The sequence below is a fragment of the Pongo abelii genome, chromosome 15 (genome assembly GCF_028885655.2).
Source record: "Pongo abelii isolate AG06213 chromosome 15, NHGRI_mPonAbe1-v2.0_pri, whole genome shotgun sequence".
NCBI lineage: Eukaryota > Metazoa > Chordata > Mammalia > Primates > Hominidae > Pongo > Pongo abelii.
The window spans coordinates 39,509,448-39,536,630 of NC_072000.2; the positions used below are offsets into that span (position 1 = coordinate 39,509,448).

Here is a 27,183-nt window from a genome sequence, read left to right on the forward strand (position 1 = left end):
CATAGAGATACTAAATATTAACCAAAATTTCTTCTATTAATAGTTTAGTTGTGGCCTGACATTTTTATGTTTAACATGTTAATCTGACATTTTTCTGTTTAACATGTTAATCTATTTTAAATCATCTATTATATAATTAATCCGAAGATACCAGTAGTTCAAAGACATTCTAGATAGAGGAAATGAAGCAGGGTGAAAGGTAACCTATCTTTAAAATGCTATATATTTTATATTTACTCTGTCATTTTAATCCTTTCAACAACATTATGGAATAGGAATTATCTTGATTTTATGAGTAGGTTAACTGAGGCTAATAGAAGTTGAGTAATTTGCTCAGGGTCACACAATTAATGAGCAGCAGAACCAGGACTGAAATCCTTTGATCTTTCTACTCATTCATGCAGTTTACCATTTAATCTGAATGTCATTATTCAGGGCTTTTTATCTGCTTATTCTTTTGTTCTTACGTTAGACTCATATGGAAATAATTCTGCGAGGCAAGGGAAGTGGAAAGAAGGAAGACACCCTGCCAGTTGTCAGAATAAAAGTTTGTTTAGCAGCAGATAGAGAGGAGGGGCAGGACCGGAGACTGGACATGTTCACACAGGCATGCATACAGAAAGTATCCCCAAAACCACAGGGGCAAGAGGCAGCAGATGGTTTGTATCAAATTAAGGAAGGAAATCACATGTATAGAATATGACAGTGTGCCAGACACTAAGACAGGTGGAGATGCTTTATTTAGGTTATCTCAGTTAAGCCTCACCACAGGGCTTGAGATATGACTATTAAGATCTGACAGCAGGTGGTAGCAAGGTCTCAGAAGCCTTCAGTGTTCATGTTAGGATTCAGGTTCTTGAGAAAATTGCTGAAAACTATTCAGGGTTCTGATCTTTTGGTTGTTTATTCACTTAATTTTTTTCTGATTATGACATTAGTAAATGTCTATTGAGAAATAAGTCTAAAGAAAGATAAAATCAACTATAATCTTCCAACCAGAGGTAATCACTGTTAATAAGTATGTACATTTTTTTTTTTGGGTTTTGTTTTTGAGACAGAGTCTTGTTCTGTCGCCCAGGCTGGAGTGTAGTGGTGCGATCTTAGCTCACTGCAAACTCTGCCTCCCAGGCTTAAGCTATTCTTGTGCCTCAACCTCCTGAGTAGCTGGGATTACAGCAGGCGTCTGCCACCACACTGGCTAATTTTTTGTATATTTAGTAGATAAAGGGTTTGCTAGGTTGCCCAGGCTGGTCTCAAACTCCTGGCCTCAAGTGATCCTACCGCCTCAGCCTGGCCTATTTTTTAAAAAACTAGCTATTATGATTTTGAATCTACTATTTTGTATCCTAACTTATTTTCTCTTTTAAAAAATTTGTTGTGGCCGGGCACGGTGGCTTATGCCTGTAATCCCAGCACTTTGGGAGGCCAAGGCTGGCAGATCACTTGAGGTCAGGAGTTCGAAACCAGCCTGGCCAATATGATGAAACCCCGTCTCTACTAAAAATAGAAAAGTTAGCTGGGCGTGGTCACACCCGCCTGTAATCCCAGCTACTTGGGAGGCTGAGGCAGGAGAATTGCTTGAACCTGGGAGACGGAGGTTGCAGTGAGATGAGATCATGCCACTGCACTCCAGCCTGGGCGACAGAGCAAGACTCCATCTCAAAAAAAAAAAAAAAAAAAAAATATATATATATATATATATGTATATGTATATGTGTGTGTGTGTATATATGTGTATATGTGTGTGTGTGTATATATATATATTTGTTGTTAGCAGGTAATGTGTGTATATATTTTTGAAGGTATAGCCTTATAATTTATAATGAAAAACAGCAGTCTTCTGTCCTATTTTTAAATTCTATATCCCAGTGGTAATTATATTTCTAACTTGTGTATCAGTTGCTTCTGGAATTTACCCTCATATTCCTTTCTTAAAAAAAAAAAATTTTTTTTATACAGATGGGGGTCTTGTTATATTGCCCAGCTGGTTTTGAACCCCTGGCCTCAAGCGATCCTCCTGCTTTGGCCTCCCAAAGTGCTGGAATTACAAGTGTGAGCCACTGCGCCTGGCCCTCATATTTCTAAATAAAGCAGTTATAGACATTATCTGTTGGTTTCCTATTATAGAAGCTGAGGATTTTTCTGTTTCATTCTTCTAATACTGTTGTGTTACAATTTTTGTTTTAAATTATAAATATTGTTTACTGAGTCAAGAGTTACATTATGTTTAAAATTTTTCTTGTGTATTTTTTTAAACTTTGGAATTAATAATTGCTTCATTTATTGTTTGTTAGTTTTCTCTGTTTATCAATTCTTCCCACAGACCTTAGCAGATCTATGAAGTCCTCCTAATGCTGTTTTTCTTTTAATTAAGCTAAACATGTACAGTTGTATTGATTTTTCATGAAGCCTGAGTATTCCACAAAATAAAAAGCATGTTACTTAATGGACTCAAGAAAAGTAAAAAAAAAAAAAAAAAAAAAAAGCACTGGACCTCTCATAAGTTTTCAACTATATGAAGATTTAAACTCCTGTCCAATAAAGGTCAAAACTGCTTCTCGTTTTAAAGTTAGGTGTAAACAGTGTCTTCTGATGACTTCTAGAATGACCTAGAAAAACCCCTCATATTTGCTTCTTTGAGACACTGAAGTCCTAATGCTGTTTTCTCTGCGATCAAACGCATCAGATAATCCATCAGCCTCATTTTCTTCTGAAGGGTTCCCTCCTGGAAGCAACCCCTCTATCCCTCGTGTCCCTTATCTTCTTGCTCCCTCTTTCAGATGGAGGCCAGCTGCATCTGTCTTCTTGGGGCATCTCTTTACCAGCAACCTGGATGTCCCCTTCACCTCTCCTCTGCTAGCATCTTATTTTCTCCTTAAGTTTGGTAGAGTGTATCTTTCAGTAGCATCCTGAGAAAGGATTTCTAGAAGTTAGTTTTTTGAGATTTCTTATATTGCTTGTCTATTGCTTTATAATTAATTACTCCAAAACTTAGTGGCTTAACACAACAATAAACATTTATTATTTTGCAGTCTCAGTGGCCAGGAATTTGGGAGCAACTTAGCTGGATGGTTCTGGCTCAGGGAATCCCATGAAGTTGCAGTGAAGATATCAGCCAGGGATGCAGTCATCTCAAGGCTTGATTGGAGGCTGGAGGATCCGCTTCTAAGGTGACTCACTCGCAGGCTGGCAAGTTGTTGCTGGTTCTTGGTGAGAAGCCTTAGAGAACCCATGTGAGAACATGGGCCTCTCCACAGGCTGATTGAGTGTCTTCATAACCTGGTACCCAGGTTCTTCCAGACTTAGTGATCCAAGATAGCAAGACAGAGGTGACTGTTTTTATGGCCTAGATTTCTGCCACATTCTGTTCACTAGAAGTCAGTTGCTACATCTTACCCATTTTTTTTTTTTTTGAGATGGAGCCTTGCTTAGTCACCCAGGCTGGAGTGCAGTGGTGCAATCTCGGATCACTGCAACCTCCACCTCTTGGGTTCAAGTGATTCTCCTGCCTCAGCCTCCCAAGTAGCTGGGATTACAGGTGCCTGCACCATGCCCAGCTTATTTTTTCCTTTTTTGTAGTAGAGACTGGGTTTTACCATGTTGGCCAGGCTGGTCTTTAACTCCTGACCTCAAGTGATCCGCCAGCCTCAGCCTCCCAAAGTGCTGAGAGTACAGGCATGAGCCACCGTGCCTGGCCCATCCTACCCGTATTCAAGAAAGAGTATTAGTCTCTACCATTTGAAGTTAGGAGTATCAAAGGATTATTGGACATGTTTTAAAACCACCACATCTTTCCTGTCTGAAAACATCTTGACGCTCACACTTAAGAGTATGGAATTCCTAGATAGAAATCATGTTTCCTCAGAATTTTGAAGGCATTGTTACATTATCTTCTAGCTTCCAGCATTGCTTTTGTAAAGTCTCTTACCATTTTTGTTCCTGATCCTTTGTACATGACCTGTTTTCTTCCTGAATACTTTTAGGATCTTCTCTTTATTCTTGTCTTGGTTTTGTGGGATTGTGAGATGATGTGCTTTGATGTGGTCTTTTTTCGTTCATTGTACTGGATACCCAGAGGAACTTTTGATTTTATGTATTTATTTATTTGAATTTTTTTTTAAAGAGACAGAGTCTCGCTCTATTGCCCAGGCTTGAGTAGAGTGGTGCAATCATAGCTCATTGCAGCCTCCAACTCCTGGGCTCAAGTAATCCTCCTGCCTCAGTTGCCTGAGTAGCTGGGACTACAGGCCCACGCTGCCATGCTTAGCTAATTTTAAAAAATATTTTGTAGAGATGGGGTCTCACTATGTTGCCTAAGCTGGTCTCAAACTCCTGGGCTCAAGTGATCCTCCTGCCTCCATATCCCAAAGTGCTGGAATATAGGTGTGTGCCATTGTGCCTGACCAGATGAACTTTTTAATAAAAAAATTCATATCTTCAGTTCTGGGAAATTTCTTACATATTGTTTCTTTAATATTTTCTTTTAGTTTTCATTTTATAAATTTAATCCTTTAGTCCATTTACTTTTATATGTAATGTAAATTATGTATAATGTAAAGCAAAACATATTCAGGATATAGTTAAAATCATTTTTCTTTTTTTTGAGGCAGAGTCTTGCTCTGTCACCCAGGCTGGAGTGCAGTGGCATGATCTCAGCTTACTGCAACCTCCACCTTCTGGACTCAAGCGATTCTAGTACCTCAGCCTCCTGAGTAGCTGGGATTACAGGTGTCTGCCACCATGTCCGGATAATTTTTTTGTATTTCTGGTAGAGAAGACAACGAGGTTTCAACATGTTGGCCAGGCTGGTTTTGAACTCCTGACCTCAAGTGATCCACTTGCCTCAGCCTCCCAAAGTGCTAGGATTACAGGCATGAGCCACCGTGGCTGGCCTAAACTCATTTTTCTCTTGTCATTTATTGTCAGATTTCCAGATGATTTGAAAAGTCACCTTTGTCATTTCTGCATAGCCAGAGTGTTTCTGAGTTTTAAAATTCTATTCTGCATTTTTTTTATTCCAATGCAGTATGCTTAAAAAAAAAACTATTGTAGCTTTTTAATGGGTCACTCTCTGATAATAGCCTATGAAAATCTTCCAGGGCTCCAGTCCTAATAGAAGTTGAGAATTGTGAGGTATCTAAGTCAGGGAACTGCCAAAGAGGAGTTGGTTCTGAATACAGGTCAGTGTGAGGTCGGTACAATAATGGAAGCTTGGAGCCACTTTCCTGGGGCTTTTTAAAGCTCTCCTGATGTGAAACAGCATAGGCGTCAGCCTGGGAAAGGGGTTATTAGTGAGCAAAATCAGTAAGTCTAGATGTGAAGACTAGAGGGATGTGGGATCTTGAAACCAAACCTATACTTATGAGTAGTATTTTTTAAAAACCAAAATAACTATTGAACATAGAAACCTCCACAGCCACCAAAACAAGAGAGTTTGCCCCCTTCTTTTCCAGGTATCTTCTAGCTGTTGCATTAGGGCTTCATTTTCCCTTCAGGGGAGCTTTTTGAGGGTCTTGAGAAGCTGGAGAAAAGGGAGAGAACTTTCCAAGAAAAAGAAAGAGAAATAAGAATGAGAATGGATTCATGGCAGTTCTACTTTAAAGTATACTTCTGATATCTTTAGAGATGCCTTCAGTGCTTCGAACATTTCAATTTCATTGTGGCTTTTTAAAAAATAATAAAGAATGATTAGTGGATTTTTTAAAGAATTTCTGCTTGGCCTAATTTGTTAATCGGAAGAAAAGAGAATACACCAATTAAATGTTCATATTCTTAACAGCAAGAGGCTTATCACTCCAGCTCTGCATTTAGAGTCATCTTTGGTTGGGGAGATTGGATCTATTTATAGGGGCTACCAAGGTCTTGTGGAGGGGGACTGCTTTCCCTTTTTCTCTGATATTTTCCGAGTCTTGTAGCACAATATAGATAAAGCTGGAATATTTCATAAGACTTTACTAAAGGCAAGGGAACAAGCAAAAGGAGATAAGCACAGAGAACAGCATGCAATGAAACCATGTTTGATATGAAATCTAGTTTTAGTTTTCAGCTTTGCTTTCTCCTTAGCACCTGGCTTGCCTCAAATTCGTAAGCCATCTTTTCCCTGACACTCAGGAAACCCTTCAAGCATGTATAATTTCTAAATTTCAAACTCAAGAGAGAGGGCTTCATGATTGACACCAGGAATGCAGCCTACATGGGTGTGGCCTGTGTTTTCTACATGTAGTCATATCCAACTATATCCCAATAGCTTCCACAAGACAGTCATATCTAGCTATATCCAATCATCTAATATCCTTCACTAGAGGTAAACATGTGGCCATAGGTTTTTTTATGTAATTGATCTTTGTATATTATGTACATTTTATGGCTTTTTAAATTAGGGCTACAGTATTATATAATTAAAAACATGGACTAGAGCTAGTAGACCTGGGTTCTAGTCTATTTGCCAGTCTTGTATGTTTTAGCAATTCAATCTGTCTATAGTTCTGTAGAGAGATTTGGATATGATTAGTCTGTAATTTTATAATTTAGACTATAATTGAATTATTTTAAATAATCATAAAATTTGTACTTGAATCTTTCTCTTTGCCTATTTTAATATGATGCTGAGATATTAGTGAGGCATAATGACCCAATTATTATTCCTGTGAGAAAATATGATCCATTTTATAATGATATACTTTATAGGATAAGTTTTCCATGATGGTGACAGATGGGACCTACTTATATTTAAAAGGGGCCATAGGGGCTTGCTATCAGTTTTTTATAAAGTAAATATTTACCTCTAAATGTACCTCACACATAATTTAGATGTTCTTATACAGAATGTAATTGCATGTAGTTAAATCTATGTATAGATTCTATATTTTCTAGTTTTATTTCTTTCATGTATTTGACATTTCTTCTTTAAAATTTTTAATTGAATGGAAAAAGCAAACAAAAGCATCATATATTAAAGTACTTTAAGTTATTTGGTACTCTTAGTTAAGATACACCAATTTTTTTCTTTCTACTTAAGTATAATCTGTTTTTCTCCCCAGAGCGAAAAGCTGTTGCTATATGATACAGTCCAGAGTGAACTAGAGGAGAAGATAAGAAGGCTTGAAGAGGATAGACACAGCATTGATATTACCTCAGGTAAGGAGAATGATATGATTGTGATGTTTGAGTGGCACCAAACCTTTGGTTTACTGTAGTGTCTTATCGTATCTCAGTCTTCTAATATTAATATTATATAAATGAAATGTCTCAGCAAAGGAGAAAAGGGGAAGAGCTCTAAAGTGATGGTGATTATATTGTTATTGTAATTTGAATTCACACTTTAGAAAGATGTAGAAAATGGAGCACATGACAAGGGAAGAAACAGAAGTATGACAGGAACCTACTGGCAGAATAGTGTCAGGGCTGGGTGTGGTGCTGCACATCTACATCTATAGTCCCAGCTATGCAGGAGACTGAGGCGGCAGCATCCTTGGATCCCAGGAGTTCGAGATTGCAATTGCAGTGAGCCATGATGGCGCCATTGCACTCCAGACTGGGCAACCTTGTCTCCAAAAAAAAAAAAAAAAAAAAGAATAGTATTGGAAATTAGCTGTAGTATATGTTATTCCTTGTAAGTCTTGAAAGACTGTCATGTGGAAGAAGGAATAAAAACCTTTTTGACATCATACAAGGTAGGACAAACTGATAGAAGTTATAGGGAGGTAGATTTTTGTTTCACAAAAAAGAATAACTTATTAATGATTAGATCAGTCCAGTGTGAAATTGGCTTTTTCAGGGTATTGCAGACAGGTTTTCTGCATTGAGTGGAAGGTCTACTAGGTTATCCTACAGTTCTTGAGTATATATTACTTTATCTGTTATAAAGTTTACTTCTCTATAGGGTAGGCATGGTGGAGTCTGATAAGCTGAGCTCTAGTGCCAGTGCTCCCTCACCTGCTAGTCTGGTGACCATGGACAGTTACTTCACTTTTCTAAGTCAGTCTCCTTGTCTGTAAAAGGAAAGTAATAAGAATACCTACCTCAGTGGTAGCTTTGAGGATTAGGTGAGACAGTGCATGTAATATACATTTTACGAAGTGCATGACAATATGGTAATCAGTTCTTAGTCATTAAGTGCCAAATTGATTTTTGCTTTAATAAAGGCAGAGGAAAACTTAAACACATAGTGCTCATGAAATTATGTACAGCTTAATCTGTATATACCCAGCTGCCAATGAAGTTTTGTACGTTTTTACATGTAACTAAATAGCCACCATAAAATTAGAGTCTTTTTTCCTCCTTTGTTCACCAGAAACCCACTAATACTTAATCTTTGTTTACCTGCCAGAGCTGTGGAATGATGAGCTTCAGTCAAGAAAAAAGAGGAAGGATCCTTTCAGTCCTGACAAAAAGAAGCCAGTTGTTGTTTCAGATATCCTTTTCCAAATTTTCTGTTTTTTTTTCCTTGATGTACGTTTTTCCATTGTGCATGCCTTTATAACTTTTATTTGTAAACACTGACTTTATTTGCATGATCCTGTAATAAACAAAAGATGATTTATTTATAAAACCGATTGAAGACAGGATATAGTATATACTTTAGGTCAGGAGAGGTGGCAGAGGAGAAGAAATTCAATCATGATCTCAACTTTGAAAATTAATGTGACTTGTCATTCACCAAGGGCTTTGATGTGAAACAGCCGTTTAGTATACAGTATGATTGTTTAATTCTCACGTGTACTTTTTTTTTCTTCTTGAGACAGGGTCTCACTGTGCCACCTAGGCTGGAGTGCAGTGGCACAATCATGGCTCACCTTAGCCTCAACCTCTCGGGCTCAGGTGATCCTCCCACCTTAGCCTCCCAAGTAGCTGGGACTACAGGCGCGTGCCACTTGCCTGGCTAATTTTTGTATTTTTTGTAGAGATGGAGTTTTGCCATGTTGCCCAGGCTGGTCTTAAGCCCGCATTGGCCTTCCAATGTCTTAAGCCTGCATCTTAATGGTCTTAAGCCCGCATTGGCCTTCCAAAGTGCTAGGATTGCAGGCATGAGCCACTGTGCCTAGCCTCGTGTACTTTTTAAAAACATTTTTAAATGTTTCCAAAATTGGAGTGTAAATTAATTGTATATTCAGTTTCAGCATTCTCTATGGTACCATCCCTCTACCCCCATCTTTTCCCCTCCACCTTAAAAACCAGTGATTATGTTGGTGATATATATTACAATCAATGATATCATGGAATTAAGGGCATGTAGTTATGACATCAGAAGTACTAGACTGTATTTATGCTGGTATTAAGTGGTTTGAAGAATAATTTGAAGTCAGAATTTAGGATGCCAAAGCATTATGCTCATAAATCATCGTTCCATTTTCTGAAACATAGTACTTTGGAAATATAATTCAAAGTGTGATATTCTTACAGCTAAATTGACCTTGACTATTCAACGTCCATATATAGTTTATATGCTACAAGACCTTGATATTCTTGAAGATTGGACAACAATTAGGAAGGTATGATTAATGAGCAGTGGAACACAAGTATATTTTTATAGTCTACTTTTTAAGATTCTATGATTTTTTTATTAGTACATCAAAATATTATTGTAAATATGCTTTGCTTTTGCAACATTTTTCTAAGGCAATTTAATACTATTACAGATAACAGTGAACTGCAAGGATATTTTAAGAGTTAGAGACATGTCAGCAGTTTGATTGTAGTTTTTCTGTAATAATATAACTAATGATTTATGAAAAAGTCCAAAAAACATTTATTTAGTCTGCCCAAAAATAATAACATCACCATCTGCGCCTAGTCCTTTGGCTGGTCCTGGCTTATAGAAAACACTTGATAAATAGTTGTTGAACAAAAGAACATTTGAACCCTTATGTGTCTTACATCCTATCATTAAACATTCAAGAATTATAGGCTTTTCTTTTCTTGCCTGAAAGTGGAGGCTTGTTTTCCATATTACATTTTTTTCATTTTTGTAAATTTCTTAGTTGAGAATTAGAGATTATTTCAGGTATTGAAAACACCTCTAGGAGAAATTGTTATCCCTCATATTCTTTATGGTCTTAGACATTAAAAATTTATTAGAGCAGCTAATGGTTATACTTTACTGTCTTTGTTATGGAGTTAATCAGTAATATTGTATATATTAAATAGATACCAAAATATATTTTCAGTCTGAACTCAGACTTCTTTCTTCCTCTTTTTTTTTTTTTTTTTAATTAAGGCAATGGCTACATTGGGGCCACACAGAGTGAAAACGGAACGTAAGTCATTTAGTCTGAGTTGGGAAATATTCTCTTTGGAGACTTGTTGAATCAGGGTTGTTAAATCATCTACATACTAAAGAACTCTCCCATCAGTGGTTTTATTTCATCAGTGAACACCGTGCCTGAAATTATGAGGAATTCTTCTGCAGTCATTGCTTCACGTAAAAGTTTCAAAATTTCTGAATGTGGTATAATTCTTTCAGTGTTCAGCTACATTCTTATTGCTAATAATGGATCAGTAACTCAAAAAAGTATTTATGCAGTGTTTTTTTATGGGCTCTGTCATTCTATAGAGGAGGTATTTGGAATTTGTGGATTGGCTTCAGAGATTCTGTGAATCCTCTGAAATTATGTGCAAAATTCTGCGTGTTCATTTTCTGAGGAGAGAGATCAGAATGCTGATATGCCTTAGTAAAGTTCATATCAAGTTACACTTCCTTGTTTTTTTTTTTGAAAGTCTAAAATCACTGCCAAAATGTGATGGTGTTTAGGATAAGTTTCTCTGTTTCTGCCTTCTTTCACTATAGGTGAGATTTCCTAATCCTTCTAAGGACAATGAAGCTAGATTAAAAAGAAAAACATATTTGAAATACTTAGGAAAGGAATTGGAATTTCTAGTCACATTTAAACAGCTTAAGTAATCGATAAGAGACCAATTTCTGTTTAGGCTGGGCATGGTGGCTCATGCCTAGCATGATCCCAGCAATTTGGGAGGCTAAGGCAGGAGGATCACTCGAGCCCAGGAGTTTGAAACCTGCCTGGGCAAGATGGCAAGACTCCATCTCTACAAAAAAATACAAAAATTAGCCAGGCTTGGTGGTGTGTGCTTGTAGTCTCAGCTACTTGGGAGGCTGAGGTGGGAGGATCACTTGAGCCCTGGAGGGGGAGGCTCCAGTGAGCCATGATCACACCACTACACTGGGTAACAGAGCAAGATTCCATCTCTAAGAAAAAAAAAATTGCATTTTATTTTTAACCCAATGATTCCTTTAAACTTTGTATTTGTGAGGAAATTGCAGCAGTATTTGCCCAGGGGAATTAACTGCCAGAGCAGCTGCCTAGACTTGTAGAGCAGTGGTTCTTAACATTTTTGGGTAATAGATTCTTTTTGAGAATCTCATTATCATAGTTGAGTGTGTCTCCCTCCCACTCTTATCTTCAGCATTGTATCCTATTAGTTTTACTTATAGCACTTCACTCAATTTGTACCTTTTAATTTTGTCTATCTCCTGACTGGATTGTAAGCTCCACAAAGGCTAGAACCGTATCTCTTTGGGTCACAGTTTTTTCCCCAGCATACTTCCTTGTGTATAGGAAGTGTTCAGACAACATTTGTTGAATGAGTGAATGAATGAATGAATGAATGAATATACCCGATGGTATTTTAGGCCCTGAGAATACAATGGTAAAAGAAAGATGGATCTCCTGGAGCCTCTTTAGGGGAGATGGAATCATATATAAGTAGATAAACAGTTAAGAAGATAGTTACAGATTATAGTAATTACTCTAAAAGAACTGTGCAGTTGATATAACAATTAGCTGAGGAGTGGGTAGAGTAGTTAGGGAAGACCTCTCAGAAGCTGACATTTGAATGACTTCATGGTATGCTTTTGACACTGTGTTTCCATAAAAAAGATTTTTTTTTTCCTGTATGAGTTATCTGACTAATGCCAGATGATTTCTGGAATTTAAAAACAGAAGTTGTACTTAGGACATTTCCTTTTTAGAATTAAAAGCCTGGGGAATGCTTGGAACATGTATTAAACTCTGCTTCTTTCGATATATCAGATGCCTGCAGGGGAAAAAATAAAAAGTATAATTTTCAATTGAAATATGGCAATTGGTATTTTAAATACTACTTAAAATTAGCACTAATAATTGATAACATACCTGCTTCCCCTTCTGGTACTTAATTAGTCAATTGATGATTTATTGTTCATTGTTTAGCTTTGTTTAGTAGTTATATTAAAAACTTAGTGATTATGTAAAAGAATGTAAGGAATAAATCTTTTTATTACATTTTAGGTTTGTTATTTAAGAAATATTTTTAGGCCTTTTTTACATATGCATGGATTGATGTTAATTCTTAATGTTCTGACCCTTTGTTCTTCTGACAGTGTTTTATTAATATAACAGTTTTTGAACTGATCCCTTTAGCACCTGTGAAACTGGAAAAACATCTGCACAGTGCTAGATCTGAAGAGGGAAGACTATATTATGATGGTGAATGGTATATACGTGGACAAACAATATGTATTGATAAAAAAGATGAATGTCCTACAAGGTAAAAAAGCCTTTATTATTTCAGTGTTGCTCAGTATTGTCATTTACAACATTGTTGTCAATGAAATATTTCCTGCCTCCATAGTGTACCTATATCATTAGTTGCTTGTGGATCCTTTTGTCACTTGACATATGGCTTGATTACATGTGTGTACAGCAGTGTTAATATATATGAACCAGACTTCATACTAAGTTTATGAACACAAACTTTAATGCAAGTGGAAATGTTGAAATTATTTAGCCAGGTAGCTGATCCTGTTTCTTAATTCTTTTAGTAGGTGAATCGTTAGGATCCTGCTATAATGACCCTTAAACCTGACTATTACGAATTTTTGGTGGACCTAATAATCTTTAACTTTTTTGGATGTGTTACAGTATTTTAGATAAAAAGAATTTGTATCAATTAGAGTAGGAAATAAATGGAAAATTAATAAAACCTTTAAGATTAATAGTAATTAAAGTATAACCTAGGGCTGGGTGCGGTGGCTGACACCTGTAATTCCAGCACTTTGGGAAGCCGAGGCAGGATTGTGTGAGGCCAGGAGTTCAAGACTAGCTTGGACAACTTGGCAAGACCCTGTCTCTACAAAAAATTAAAAAAATTAGCCAGATATGGAGGTGTGTGCTTATAGTCCTAGCTGCTTGGACAGGAGGATCGCTTGAGCCCAAGAGTTTGAGGCTGCAGCAAGGTATCATTTCACCACACCACTGTACTCCAGGCTGGGCAACAGAGTGAGACCTTGTCTCTCTAACAACAACAACAACAACAACAACAACAACAACAGTGTAACTTGAAAACTGCCTTTTAAAAGTCCTAATAATATGTCTAGGCTTAAATAAAGTTTATATAACTATTTATATAGCCTTCTAAGTTTTATCTGGTTGTGACCTTTTGAAAATATTAATGTTAATCATCTTTCATTCTCCAGTAGTGTAGGATTTAATTCTCAGAGTAGTAAACTTCTGTGGTAACAAAATATGGTTTTGTAGGTATCAGTGGTAAATAAAACAACTTGAGTTTAGTCTACAGTATGCATTTTCCAAATACAGCGGTTTTAATTGTAAGATGATAATTTTGTCTTTCAATTTTTAGGATTCCAGGAACATTGTGTATAATAACTGTTCTCATAGAAGCTCATTGAACTACTAGTTTATATATGGTACTCCTGGATTCTCCTGTTTATGTTATTATTTTTGAGATATTTTACTACTACTTAGCATAAAAGTTGTTTAAAAAGAGATGAGGCCAGGTACAATAGCTCTTTCCTGTAGTAATTCCAGTACTTGGGAGGGCCAAGTCAGGAGAATCACTTGAGCCAAGGAGTTTGAGACCAGCCCTAGCTGGTCTCTTTGTAGAGAACCCTGTCTCTACAAAGTAAAAAATTATCCTTAGTCCCAACTACTCAGGCTGAGATGAGAAGATCACTTGAGCCTGAGAGGTTGAGCCCTGATTGTGGCCCTGCATTTCAACCTGGGTGACAGAGAGACCCAGTCTCAAAAAAAAAAAAATTCCTATCCACTCTTTAAAAAATAAATAATTAGGCCGGGTACAGTGGCTAACACCTGTAATCCCAACACTTTGGGAAGCCGAGGAGGGTGGATCACAAGGTCGGGAGTTCAAGACCAGCCTGGCCAATATTGTGAAACGCTGTCTCTACTAAAAATACAAAAATTAGCCGGGCATGGTGGCACGTGCCTGTAGTCCCAGCTACTTGGGAGGCTGAGGCAGGAGAATCACTTGAACCGGGGAGGCGGAGGTTGCAGTGAGCTGAGATTGCGCCACTGCATTCCTACCTCGGCGACAGAGTGAGACTCCGTCTCAAAATAAATAAATAAAAAATAAATAATTAAAAAAAGAGTAAAATACAAATCTATTTAAAGCATAGATCTTTTTATGTAAAGATTAGTAGTGTAAAAAAAATTGGTATAAGTACTATAGATGGTTTGACATTGGGAATTAGAGATTAGTATTTGAAAGATACTGACATGAGTTACAAGTATAATACCATATAAATAGTGCTTTTAGCTCCAGTTTTTTTTTAAGAGGTGGGGTGGGGATGGAGTAGGAAGAACGTGCTTTTAATAGTTCTAATAGAAAGTAAATTTTACCAACTCTATTAAGAAAAGAAGGATGATCTGCTATGTTGCTGAATGTGATATTTTTGGCAGCATGCACTGCTGATATGCAGCATTCTGGTAAATGACAATTATATACCTGAGTCTACTGTTGTAGGCCAGTTTATTTTGGTTTTATGTAGGTAATAATCTAAAATGAATTGAGGAGACATTGTAATTCATTCATTCATTCTTTTTTTTTTTTCTTTTTAGTGCTGTAATTACAACAATTAACCATGATGAAGTTTGGTTTAAGAGGCCTGATGGAAGCAAATCTAAGCTTTACATTTCACAGCTACAGAAAGGAAAATATTCAATTAAACATTCATAATCATGATTTAAGTGTTATCTAAATTTACCTTATTAGTGTTACCAAATGTAATGTGCCATGAGAGTAAAAAAAATGTATTCAATAACTTAATATTCTCACTGAATCATGAGAGAATGTGTATTTGTAGGTAGTACTCTAAATAGATCTCATTGATATGTTATTAAAAGAAACAGTAATAAAAATTTTATCATGATCCTTATGTTGATTTGCCTCTTAGGTCTGATGACCAATAGGTATTCTGTATATGGTAGGGGTTTCTTTCTAAACATTTTTCTTTGGTTTTTAAAAAAGTTATGCAAATTTGTCTTATCTTTAGTAAACAATGACTACATTTATCTGCAATTTTTAAAATTTTCCATATCTTTGTCATTCATTGTGTGTTTGTAAATAAGGCTGATAAAATGTTTCCTATAAATGGTTTGTACTAGTACATTAGTGTTAAACCAGAACTGAAATTTAAACATATATATATATATATATATATATATATATGAGGATGTATATATGGCATCATCAGCTTATTTAGAACTGATGGCCATACCTTAAAATCTTGTTTTACCCAAAATTAAGCTATTGGGTTTGAAAGCTAAAAGGAGCACTTTTGTAGAATAGCAACTTTTCTTTTCCTCTTTCTTGATTGTGTGGTGGGGTGGTGACCTATTTTTACAAATTATACCTAATGAGTAAAATTAGTGTAAAGTGATAACATGCTTCTACCTGTATTTCTAGTGACCCTTCAGAGGCAGGTATTTATACCTGGTATTTATGATGCAGTATATAAGTGGTGAACAATAACTGACAGTATTGTGCTTGCTGTACATGTCTGGTCTTTTGAAACAGATTTTAGTAAGCATTTTCCAGAGGTAAAACTGTGTCCTTATTCTAATTTTATTCCTAGGGCAAAGTAGACAGGGATTATTTCCTTGAATCTATTTCCAAATTAATATTTTTATCTTTGGTATTTCTATACTTTAAGGCCATTTGGTGCAATTTAGAAAGTGTTGGCCTCCCTTCCCCTAGCCACATTCAAAATTAACTTCCAAAACCTCAGGAACAGTACAAAGAATTAAAACCCTCAATATGGCAGCACAGCCGGCTGTAGTGTATATTTAGGGTACACCAAATCAAGTATTCCTGGTGGTCTTGTGCACTTTAATTTCTGTTACAATGAGAGTTAAGAGGATGAGGAAGAAATCTACTTATTAACACTTACTGCAGAAATATCTGCATTATTCCGTTTGCTTTCTTATTATTTTACCTCTCCAAACATCTTCCTGTGCAGATCACTACTTCATAGTTGCCAAATTTTAGAACACTTAACTTCTGAAATTCAGTGTCAGCAAAGTGATATTACATTGTTTTGCTTCTAATTAACCTTAGCAAATGTACATAATGTCAAAACCTGATAGTATTTGACAGTACTTATATATACAATGTTTGATAAGCATTTTTAATAAGATTTGTATTTTTAAATTTAGTATATAATAAAAAGATGTGTTTGAGTGTGATTTGTAGTGTCTTGTATTACTTACGTGTATTTAGTTCTTGTTATAACCTATCCACTTCTAAGAAAGATTTGAATTGGTTTACATTAATAGATATGGAGTAGGCTGGGTGCAGTGGCTCATACCTGTAATCCCAGCGCTTTCTGGGGTATATTTAGATGTTCAAGACAGCTAAATTATACTTAATTTTAAAATATATGCCTATGTGTTGTACTTTGATTAAAAAGTACTGTATAAGTTAATGAAATTCTAAATAGAAAATCTTTATTTTTTTATTTTTTGAGATGGAGTCTTGCTCTGTCACCCGGGCTGGAGTGCAGCGACCTCTGCCTCCCAGGCTCAAGTGATTCTCCTGCCTCAGCCTCCGGAGTAGCTGGGATTACAGGTGCTTGCCATCACACCTGGCTAATTTGCATATTTTTAGTAGAGATGGGATTTTGCCATGTTGGCCAGGCTGGCCTCAAACTCCTGACCTCAGGTGATCCGCCCACCTTGGCCTCCCAAAGTACTGGGATTACAGGCATAAGCCACCACACCTGGCCTAGAAAATCTTTATTTTAAAACTATGATTTAGTACATTTATTTTCAAAACTTTAGTATTTATATCTTATGTAGTATTCTACCATAATATTAAGATTCATAAAAGCATATGCTTATCTATGACTAAAATGCTATAAAATATATTTTGTTGTTGGCAGTTTGCCGTTAGATGTCTGGTCATAAAGTTTAATTTAGGAAAATTGTTAGAAACTACAAAATGTGATGTAGTGGCTGCTGCTGCACCTGTGTTTATGATCAGCTTCTGTCTCAGGATCATTTCTGGACCTTTATTGTCACAGCTCCTAGTTTTTCATGTTCAATCCATCCCCTCCTGCTGTTTCCCATTTTTTAAAAAGAGATACTATCTAAGTATCACTAATGCAATTCTTCAACTAGTAATTATTGGCAAATAGTAATGGCACACTCCTGATTTGTCCCCTTTTTCACTGTTCATATTGGTGGGCTGGACACTGAGTACTTTTTGCAGCCTTCTTCATGTAAAAGTTGTTCTGATGTATGCATTACTTGGAACACCAGTTGCAGAACCATGTATGCCTCATTAATAATTATTTAAAAAGAAGAAAAACTTCCAAAGATTCAGAAACAGTAGAAAGAATTGAAACCTTTAATATGGCAGCACAACTGGCTGTATATGTGTGTATATATATATATAATTTTTTTTCCCATGACACAGACTCAGGAGGTCCTGAGGACATGTGCACCATATTTAGGGTGCAACCAAATCACATATTTTTGATGGTCTTGTGCACTTTAATTTCTGTTACGATAAGAGTTAAGAAGATGAGGAAAAAATCTACTTAACACCTAGAGGAGAAGTTATCTGTTTTTTCTTTTTGTTTTTGGACCCAGTAAATCCAGTACAATAAAACTGAACTAAAATGAATTTCTCTTATAAGAAAATGGATGTAGGATAGGCCGGGCGTGGTGTCTTATGCCTGTAATCCCAGCACTTTGGAGGCCGAGGTGGGCAGATCACGAGGTCAAGAGAGTGAGACCATCCTGGCCAACATGGTGAAACCCCATCTCTATTAAAAATACAAAAATTACCTGGGCGTGGTGGTGCGCACCTGTAGTTCCATCTACTTGGGAAGCTGAGGCGGGAGAATTGCTTGAACCTGGGAGGCGGAGGTTGCAGTGAGCTGAGATCATGCCACTGCATTCCAGTCTGGTGACAGAGTGAGACTGTCTCCAAAAAAAATGGATGGATGTAGGATGAATTAATACATTACTTAGGATTTATGTAGTTTCTTGCTAAATTGGAATGCAAACTATTTTAGTTGCTAAAGATGAAATATAAAATATTTTAGAAAGAACGTGAATGCTCAGAATGGGGTTAGAGAAAAATGAATGTTCCTTATGTTGTCTAAGGATGAAGTACAGGAGTTGTGGCTGGTGTGTCAGTTAGGGTTTAACTGGGGTAGTTCCCCACTGGTCATTGTGGGCCAAAGTCTTGCTTTTTATTTCATAGGTACAGAAACTTGAACTTTATATGATCTGTTATGGGCTAAATTTTATCCCCCCAAAATTCATATATATATATATAAATTTAATTTAATTTATTTATTTACTTATTTATTTTTTGACACAGAGTCTCGCTCTGTTGCCCAGGCTGGAGTGCAGTGGCGTGATCTTGGCTCACTGCAACCTTCACCTCTTGGGTTTAAGCAATTCTCCTGCCTCAGCCTCCTGAGTAGCTGGGATTACAGGTGCGTGCCACCATGCCTGGCTAATTTTTGTATTTTTAATAGAGATGGGGCTTCACCATGTTGGTCAGGCTCGTCTCAAACTCCTGACCTCATGATCTGCCCTCCTCGGCCTCCCAAAGTGCTGGGATTACAGGTGTGAGCCACCACACCCAGCCCAAAATTCATATATTGAAGCTTTACCCCCCAGTACCTCAGAATATGACTATATTTGATGATAGGGGCTTGAGAGAGGTGATGAAGTTAATCATGTCTTTGATCTTGGATTTCCAGCCTGCAGAACCGTGAGGAAATAAATTTCTGTTATTTAAGCCACCTAGTCTGTGGTATTTTGTTATGTCAGGCCTAGCAAACTAATACATGGCCCAAAGTGACAATTCTGGAAACGTTAGACTGGTCAATTTACAGCGGATTAAAGTGTACACCAAGTGTCAGTCAGTTTAATAATTTACATTGGGATTACACTGGGATTATTTACTGGGATTCCAGGCGTGAGCCACTGTACTCGGCCCAAAATTTGTAGTCTGGATGTTCTAAAACTGTTATGTTGCTACTCTTTCTGAAAAATATGTCTGTTTAGTGGTAGAAGGCTAACATTTCTTTGCTGTTAAACTTGAAGCTAATTTATTCTCTTTCAAAACACATTTTATTAAAGGAAGGTCAAGAGAAGTTTTGTAGTAACAGTCTTTAGAGTCTATTTTTTTTCTCCCTTTTCTGTTTTCCCGTTTTTAATACAGGTTTGAGGTGGTGACCTTGCTAGAAGACTGTTGCATTCTCTTGAGAGAATTATCATAATTCTAGTTCAGAAGCAGGCCATGTGGTAGCATTTTATCTCTGCTAGTAAAGGTTACAGAATGATGTTAAACTGCTGAGAAAACCAGACCCTTAAGCAGAGGCTAAATGACATCGGCTGTTAGAGGGATGTTGAAATAAGAATCGTATTTCATTTATTATAGAAAGATTTTGAAAATGGCATTGTTAATAGCAGAGATAGTAAAGTGCTTGAACTTGTTTGAAGTTAAATGCATGATTTCAGTGTATTATGTTTAGGTACATCTATGGTTAATTGCACTTATTAAGGAAGACTTTTTTTTTTAAGACTTCAGCTACTGTTTAGATGATTCATTGAGTAGTAGTTTTTGATTTGAACCTTACACCCCATGGTGTTAACCTATATTTTACAAATGTATTTATATATGTATATATAATTACAGATTATCCACTACACAAGGGCCAACTTGCTTTGGGTCTTTCCGGCACACATTTGAGCTACACTGTCTCTCAGGCCTAAATGCTCTATTGGGCATCTTGGGTTTCTCATAGAGAGGAGAGCCCAAGGGTGTGCACTCGCCCTTCCCTTCCTTTAGAGCTTTTCTTTCCCTCCTCCCCTGTGCACCTGCCCAAGGAAATTCTCAGTACAGGTCATGGCTCATGCCTACTCTGTGCAAGGCTGCCAAGGGGGGAGACTCAAGAAGGTGAGGCTGCTGCCTGCCTGGTGCCTTCTGTGACCTCTCCTGGGTCTCTGGATTTGCTCTTTTTGTACCTCTCTTCTGAAGATTTTAAAAGATTCTGTAAGATTCTAGTTTTATATTGGTGGTTTTTCTGCCAGGTAAGTAGAAAAGGGTACAGCAGGCCTATTACTTACACTAAAGGAACATTACATGTATTCTCCTATACCTCTGATATGGTTTGGCTGTATCCCCACCCAAATCTCATCTTGAATTAATTTTCTTGTGTCGTGGGAGGAACCTGGTGGGAAGTGATTGAATTATGGGGGAGGGTGTTTACTACGCTATTCTCGTGATAGTGAATGAGTCTTACGAGATCTGATGGTTTTAAAAACGGGAGTTCGCCTGCACAAGCTCTCTCTTTTTGCCTGCCGCCATCCATGTAAGACTTGCTCCTCTTTGCCTTCAGCCATGATTGTGAGTCCTCCCTAGCCATGTGGAACTGTAAGTCCTTAAAACCCCTTTTTCCTGTATAAATTACCCAGTCTTGGGTATGTCTTTATCAGCAGCATGAAAATGAACTAATATAACCTCTCTTTTTATTTCTTTTTAAACATATGTTGTTGGTTGTTGTTGTTTTTTTTTTTGTCTTTTCCCCCCCATCACTGAATATTTCTAGTGCATGTTGATGATCTTTCCATAGAAGTTCCCAGAGATCTACTTTGTTCTTGTTAATGACCACATGGTATTTATTTTTATGGAATAACCACATAGAATTCTATGGTGTGGAATGCTAGCACAATACTAATGAACATTGAGGTTGCTGTTTTCCTTCCTTCTTTCCTCCCTCCTTCCCTTTCTTCCTTCTTATTAAACAAGGCTGCAGTGAACACTCTTGTACATATATCTTTGATGCTAGGAAAGAGTATATTTGTAGCATAAATTTCCAGTAGAATTGCTGGGTCAAAAAATGGTAGGGAAAATTTGTATTTTATCAGATATTGTCAAACTTCCCTGCAAACAAATTGTATCCATTTGTGCTCCTACTAACAGTATATGATGATGCCTATTTCTCCTAATCATCAGAAACACTGGGTTAGTTAATTTCTAGGTCATTATTGAAGATCATTCTTCTACCTTCTCTTTGTTTTTCTCTGGGCTGCATGTTAGGCCATCGTTCTACTCCTTTTAGAAGATTTCATTCACTCATTGGCTTCAGCTACCATTTAGGTCCTAACAAATTCTAAATTTAAGCCTCTACCCTTACCCGAGTTATATATTCAAATTGCCCATTGGGCATTTCCATCTGTTACTCTCTTAACACATTTACAACTTAATATAAAGAAAACCAAATATTATCTCCTCTGCACATTCCTCTCCCAGTCTGGAATGTACTCTGTGCTTTCACCCCTGATGCACACAATGACTCACACAAATTCAGACCTTGGAGAGGTTGTGGCAGGTGGCTAAACTCATGAATTTTGCAGCCAGATTAGCTGGATGTGAACTCTACCATTTATCGGCTGTATGACCTTGGGTAACTTCTTTTTTTTTCTTTTTTTTGAGATGGAGTCTCGCTCTTGTTGCTCAGGCTGGAGTGCAATGGTGCGATCTCGGCTCACTGCAACCTCCATCTCCCAGGTTCAAGTGATTCTCCTGCCTCAGCCTCCCAAGTGGCTAGGATTACAGGCGTGCACCACAACGCCTGGCTAATTTTTGTATTTTTAGTAGAAACAGGGTTTCACCATGTTGTCCAGGCTGGTCTTGAACTCCTGACTTCAGGTGATCTACCTGCCTCGGCCTCCCAAAGTGCTGGAATTACAGGCATGAGCCACTGCACCCGGTCAACCTTGGGTAACTTCTTAACCTTTTTGTGCCTCAATTTCACCATCTGAAAATGGAAATAATACTTCATAGGGTTGTGGTGAGGACTTAATGAATATATGTCAAGTGTGTAGAACAGGGCATGTTACATGATAAATCCTATGTAAGGGCTGTTTATGAATTTTGACTCCTCCTCACATCTATGGAATTAGCTAGTCCTGTAGATTCTAACTCTGAAACATTTCTAACTGAAAGCATTCTCTTTTCTCTATTCCCACTGGTGCTGCCCTAGTTCAAGCCTCTGGTATATTTTACTGAAATAATTGTGATGGCCTAACTGGGTCTCTCTCTTTTTATTTTATTTTTATTTTTCTCTTTATAGCAAATATTACATTTCTGGAACCCAGAACTGATTTTTTTTTCCTCCCAGCTTTAAATCTTTTTTTCAAATCTTTTGCTTACCCAGAACTTCAATTCTACTTTTTCCAGGAAATGCTTCTTCCCTGATCTGACTGTGTGGTTCTAGTGAGAACACCTCTTTCTCTAATACTGCACAGTTCTTGGTCCTAGTTGAGTGCACTAGGTGAACGTGTAACTCAGCCTGCCCCAATTAAAACCCTTCTCTTGGATCTTTTAAACAATAACTGCAGGAAAAAGCATCAGTCTCCCTCTTATGTTGGAACTGGGACAATAAAGTTTGGAAATTATAGGCAATTACATTTCCTGCCCTGTGGAGACAGCTGAAGAGATGAGAGGTGGATGGGGAGTTTCTTGGCATTTAACCTCGTGCTATGAGCTGACTCATAGTCCATCTGCACTCCAGTCTTCCTCATGTTACATGGGTCTTCTAATAAATTCCCCTTTTTCCAAATGATTCTGAGCTGGGTTTCACACCCTTGCAACATTTATGATGCATACTTAGAGCTTCATATTCTGTTGATAGCCGTTTTGAAAATCATAGCAAACTTTTATAATTTCACCACAAATTCAAGGAATTAAAAAAAAGGTATTCATGGAATTACAAATAAATGCATGAGAAAGAGAAAAGCAGTCCCTGACAACTGGGAACTGCCTGATAGGCCTTGGTGTTCTGTTGAACATAAACAATCTCATGGAACACCAACATCACGGCCACTCTGTGACCGTGAGGAAGTGGGGTCAACGTCCACACCAACAACATCTTGTCTAAATATAGACAAAAACAAAGTCAGTCTGCAAACCACAAAAAAAGTGAAACATTCCCCTATTCTGGCTAATGTGAATGAGTCAAAATGTGAAATAGCCAAAATGCTATAATTTACCAATTACAGCATTAGCCTCACTTCATTCCACCTGCTTTATAAGTAAAACTCATTAAGATACTAAGTTATGGGATTGCCCCCACTTCCTGAAAGCATTTTATCCAGAGCAAAGCCCACTTCCTCGAACCCTACCAAAAATCTCCCAATAAAAGCCCAAATCCTATAAGTCCCTTTTAACACCTTCTTACTCAGACATCCACAGTTCCCTATGGTGTGGTTTCTCCCTCCCTGAAATGAGCAAGAAACCCAACTTGTGCAACTGCAGGTGTGTTCCTGGTGGCCTTTGGCTGGAAGGCATTGACACATGGAACATTTAAAACAGTTTGCTGTAAGAGTTTTTTTTTTTTTAACTAGATTTAGACAATGATACAAAGTACATTCTGGACACAGATCTGGGAACTTCCAGTATATAATTATAATGACTGATAAAAAACAGACTTTAATTTTCAATTACACATTATTGAAAGAATCACAAAAGACAAAAAGACAAGGCGAAAGGCATTTCCTGAATGCATTTTGTACTGCAATCTAAATTAGATAGTACTTTGCTTCTAAAGCCAGAAAATAATGTTAATATTTCTACTATATTAACCAGGGACTATCACCTGGAAATGTAAAAGCTACAGTCCCAGTGCATTTTCATTAAAACCTGAAGGTGGCAGTAAATTCCTACAAGACTTAGGTGCCTAGGTTAGAATTTGTATTTTTCCTCCTAATTATTCAAAATGGTATAGTGAGACTTCAGTTGTATTGAATCCTATTGCATACTAATTAAGAGATGTTTAGGAAGAAGATAAATTTCTACACAAGGATTATATTGTTATTACTCTTTGTTAGCTGAAAAAAATTCACCATGTAAAAGGCTTAGGGACATTGCAACTGATTATATGCTTTAGAGTTACTGTAGAAACAAAGTATGTAATTAAACAAAAGGGAACATGAGAACTGGTAATACAGATCAAAGTGCTCTGAAGGGATGTGGCAGTAAATATAATCATCCATCAGTATCCTCAGGGGATTGGTTCCAGGATCCCTGCAAATACCAAAATCCACAGATGCTCAAGTCCCTTATATAACACGGTTATTTGCATATAACCTATGCACATCATCCTTTAATTCATCCCTAGATTACTTGTAATTCTCAATATGATGTTGTGTAAATACTTGTTGTACTGTATTGTTTAGGAAATAATGACAAGAAAAAAAAGACTGTACATGTTCAGTACAGGTGAAACTATTCATTTTTTTTTCTGAATATTTTCCATCTGTGGTTGGTTGAACCTAGCTGATGTGAAACCCACAGATATGGAGGACTAACTGCATAGTTTATATTTATCTGTTAAATCAATAACTATGTTGTAGATTTTTACCCCACATTTCTCCCAATTTTGTCCTCAAAATTCTTAAAATAGAATTTTGTATGGTTGTGTTTTTACCTAATTATCTACTATAATCAATATAATCTCTGGAATATTATTAATCAGGGAAGGCTTAACTGATAATTTAATATAGACAATTTACAAATAGCAAATTAATAAATATTAATTCATACTGCAAAATGAGTTACTTTGTTGATCTTTTATGTAAAGATCTAGAACTAGATTGTTTCATAGTTTCTTTTCTTAGAGAGTAAACATTATCATTGGTCCACTGAATTATATCCAAAGTTATAGTAATGTTTTAGTGACCTCAATATATAGTCATGAGATTATTAGAGCTTTGAAAATTGGGAAGCATAGGATTTCTATAATCTTTTTAGATAGTTAAATGGGAGCAAGAAGGAGACAGATGTTGCGAGAACGAGGAGGAAGGAGAGAAAATGGCGTCAACGGATTACAGTACCTATAGCCAAGCTGCAGTGCAGCAGGGCTACAGTGCTTATGCTGCCCAGCCCACTCAAGGATATGCACAGACCACCCAGGCATATGGGCAACAAAGCTATGGAACCTATGGACAGCCCACTGATGTCAGCTATACCCAGGCTCAGACCACTGCAACCCATGGGCTATGCAACTTCTTATGGACAGCCTCACACTGGTTATACTACTCCGACAGCTCCCCAGGCATACAGCCGGCCTGTCCAGGGGTGTGGCACTGGTGCTTATGATACCACCACTGCTACAGTCACCACCACCCAGGCCTCCATGCTGCTTAGTCTGCATATGGCACTCAGACTGCTTACCCAGCCTATGGGCAGCAGCCAGCAGCCATTACACCTATAAGACCATAGGATGGTAACAAACCCATTGAGACTAGTCAACCTCAATCTAGCATGGGGTTAACAACCGGCCTAAGATATGGACAGAGTAACTACAGTTATCCCCAGGTACCTGGGAGCTACCCCATGCAGCCAGTCACTGCACCTCCAACCTACCCTCCTACCAGCTATGATCAGAGCAGTTACTCTCAGCAGAACACCTATGGGCAACCGAGCAGCTATGGACAGCAGAGTAGCTATGGTCAACAAAGCAGCTATAGGCAGCAGCCTCCCACTAGTTACCTACCCCAAACTGGATTCTACAGCCAGGCTTCTACACTGGAGGAGACTTCTGCGTCAAGTTTTGAATGACTGATGAGTAAGTGCTCACCAGGTGAGGAGGAGCTCAGGGAACAGCTGGTATAAAGGCTTAGAGGTATATGGGAGTGGGGATGAGTATGGGGAGCAGCAAATTGCCTGGGGTGCAGGAAGGAAATGGTGAGAGATGAGAGTAAAATAAAAGTTGCTAGAATTGTGAAGGGGCTGTCTTTGTTGTAGATAGTGAACTAGGTGAATTTAGATTATTGTACATGTGTTGCTGAATATTCTTGGTGATAGTTTTCTCCCCTTGTTGAAGTTGAAGCTGATAATGATTGAAAAGATTTAGTTTGTTAAACTTAGCTAATAACTTTTTAAATTTAAAAAAAATTTTTTCAGAACAATTAGAACTTTTTTTTTTTTTTTTTTTTTTTTTTTTTTTTTAAGGAGCAGGATCTCACTCTGTTGCCCAGGCTGGAGTGCAGTGGCATGATCATAGCTCGGTTGCAGGCTGTAACTCCTGGGCTTAAGCAAGTCTCCTGCCTTTGCCTCCTGAGTAGCTAGGACTACAGACAGGTGCCACCACACATGACTAATTTAAAAAAAAATAGTAGAGATGGAGTCTGGCTGTGTTGCCTAGGCTAGTCTCAAACTCCTGGGCTCAGGCAATCCTCCTGCCTCCACCTCTCTCTCCCAACTTGCTTGCTGGGATTACAGGGGTGAGCCACTGGCCAAGCAGACCTTTTTTTTTTTTTTTTTTTAAAATAATAGAAATGGGGTGACACTACGTTTGCCAGGCTGGTCTTGAACTCCTGGGCTCAAGTGATCCTCCAGCTTCAGCCTCTCAAAGTGTTGAAATTACTGGTGTGATCCACTGCACCTGGTCAGCAGAACATTTTTGATAAGTGTTTTATATTAAATGTTTTGCACTTATACAGTGGTGAATGAATTGAATTCATATATTCCTGGGGATTCTTGCAAAAAATTCTTTTAAAGTTATACCTGCTCACAAAATGTTAACTTTATAAATGTAGTACACTCTACCACTACTATGTTTTATTTTATTATTGTATTTTTTTTAAGTAAAACAGCTCAATGACCAATGGCACTGGTGTGTCTATAGTGTTTGAACAACAATATAGAAGGTGGCACTTCTATGTACTTTTCCTATCATCAGAAAATTTCAATCTGCAATACATTGTACTGTAGTTGTATGTTTGTGTTTGTGTGTATGAGTATGTGTGTCTATAGATGTGTTGTATTATTTTAGACATTTTAAAACATACAAAAAAGTAGAGGGAATAGAATAGTGAATGCTGTGTGGCCATCATGCTCATT

At 37.4% G+C, this 27,183-nt stretch overlaps 1 protein-coding gene and 1 pseudogene across 5 annotated transcripts in view; both read left to right on the plus strand.

Annotated features, from left to right (window-relative positions):
- Window positions 1–16,496, plus strand: part of BRMS1L (BRMS1 like transcriptional repressor) — a 45,753-nt gene extending 29,257 nt beyond the window's left edge. For 3 of the 5 annotated variants that reach the window (XM_054530040.2, XM_054530038.2, XM_054530041.2), the window contains 6 exons: window positions 7,041–7,137; window positions 8,330–8,413; window positions 9,427–9,491; window positions 10,217–10,256; window positions 12,396–12,543; window positions 14,871–16,496. In XM_054530040.2, coding sequence (XP_054386015.1) covers window positions 7,041–7,137; window positions 8,330–8,413; window positions 9,427–9,491; window positions 10,217–10,256; window positions 12,396–12,543; window positions 14,871–14,988 — 552 coding nt within the window. In that variant the 3' untranslated portion in view covers window positions 14,989–16,496. The remainder of the gene's footprint in view (window positions 1–7,040; window positions 7,138–8,329; window positions 8,414–9,426; window positions 9,492–10,216; window positions 10,257–12,395; window positions 12,544–14,870) is intronic. The other 2 variants (XM_002824687.3, XM_054530039.2) reach the window with 1 other exon arrangement.
- An 8,479-nt stretch (window positions 16,497–24,975) lies between these two features.
- LOC100431941 (RNA-binding protein EWS-like) lies at window positions 24,976–26,195 on the plus strand (annotated as a pseudogene).
- Window positions 26,196–27,183: the final 988 nt, after the last annotated feature.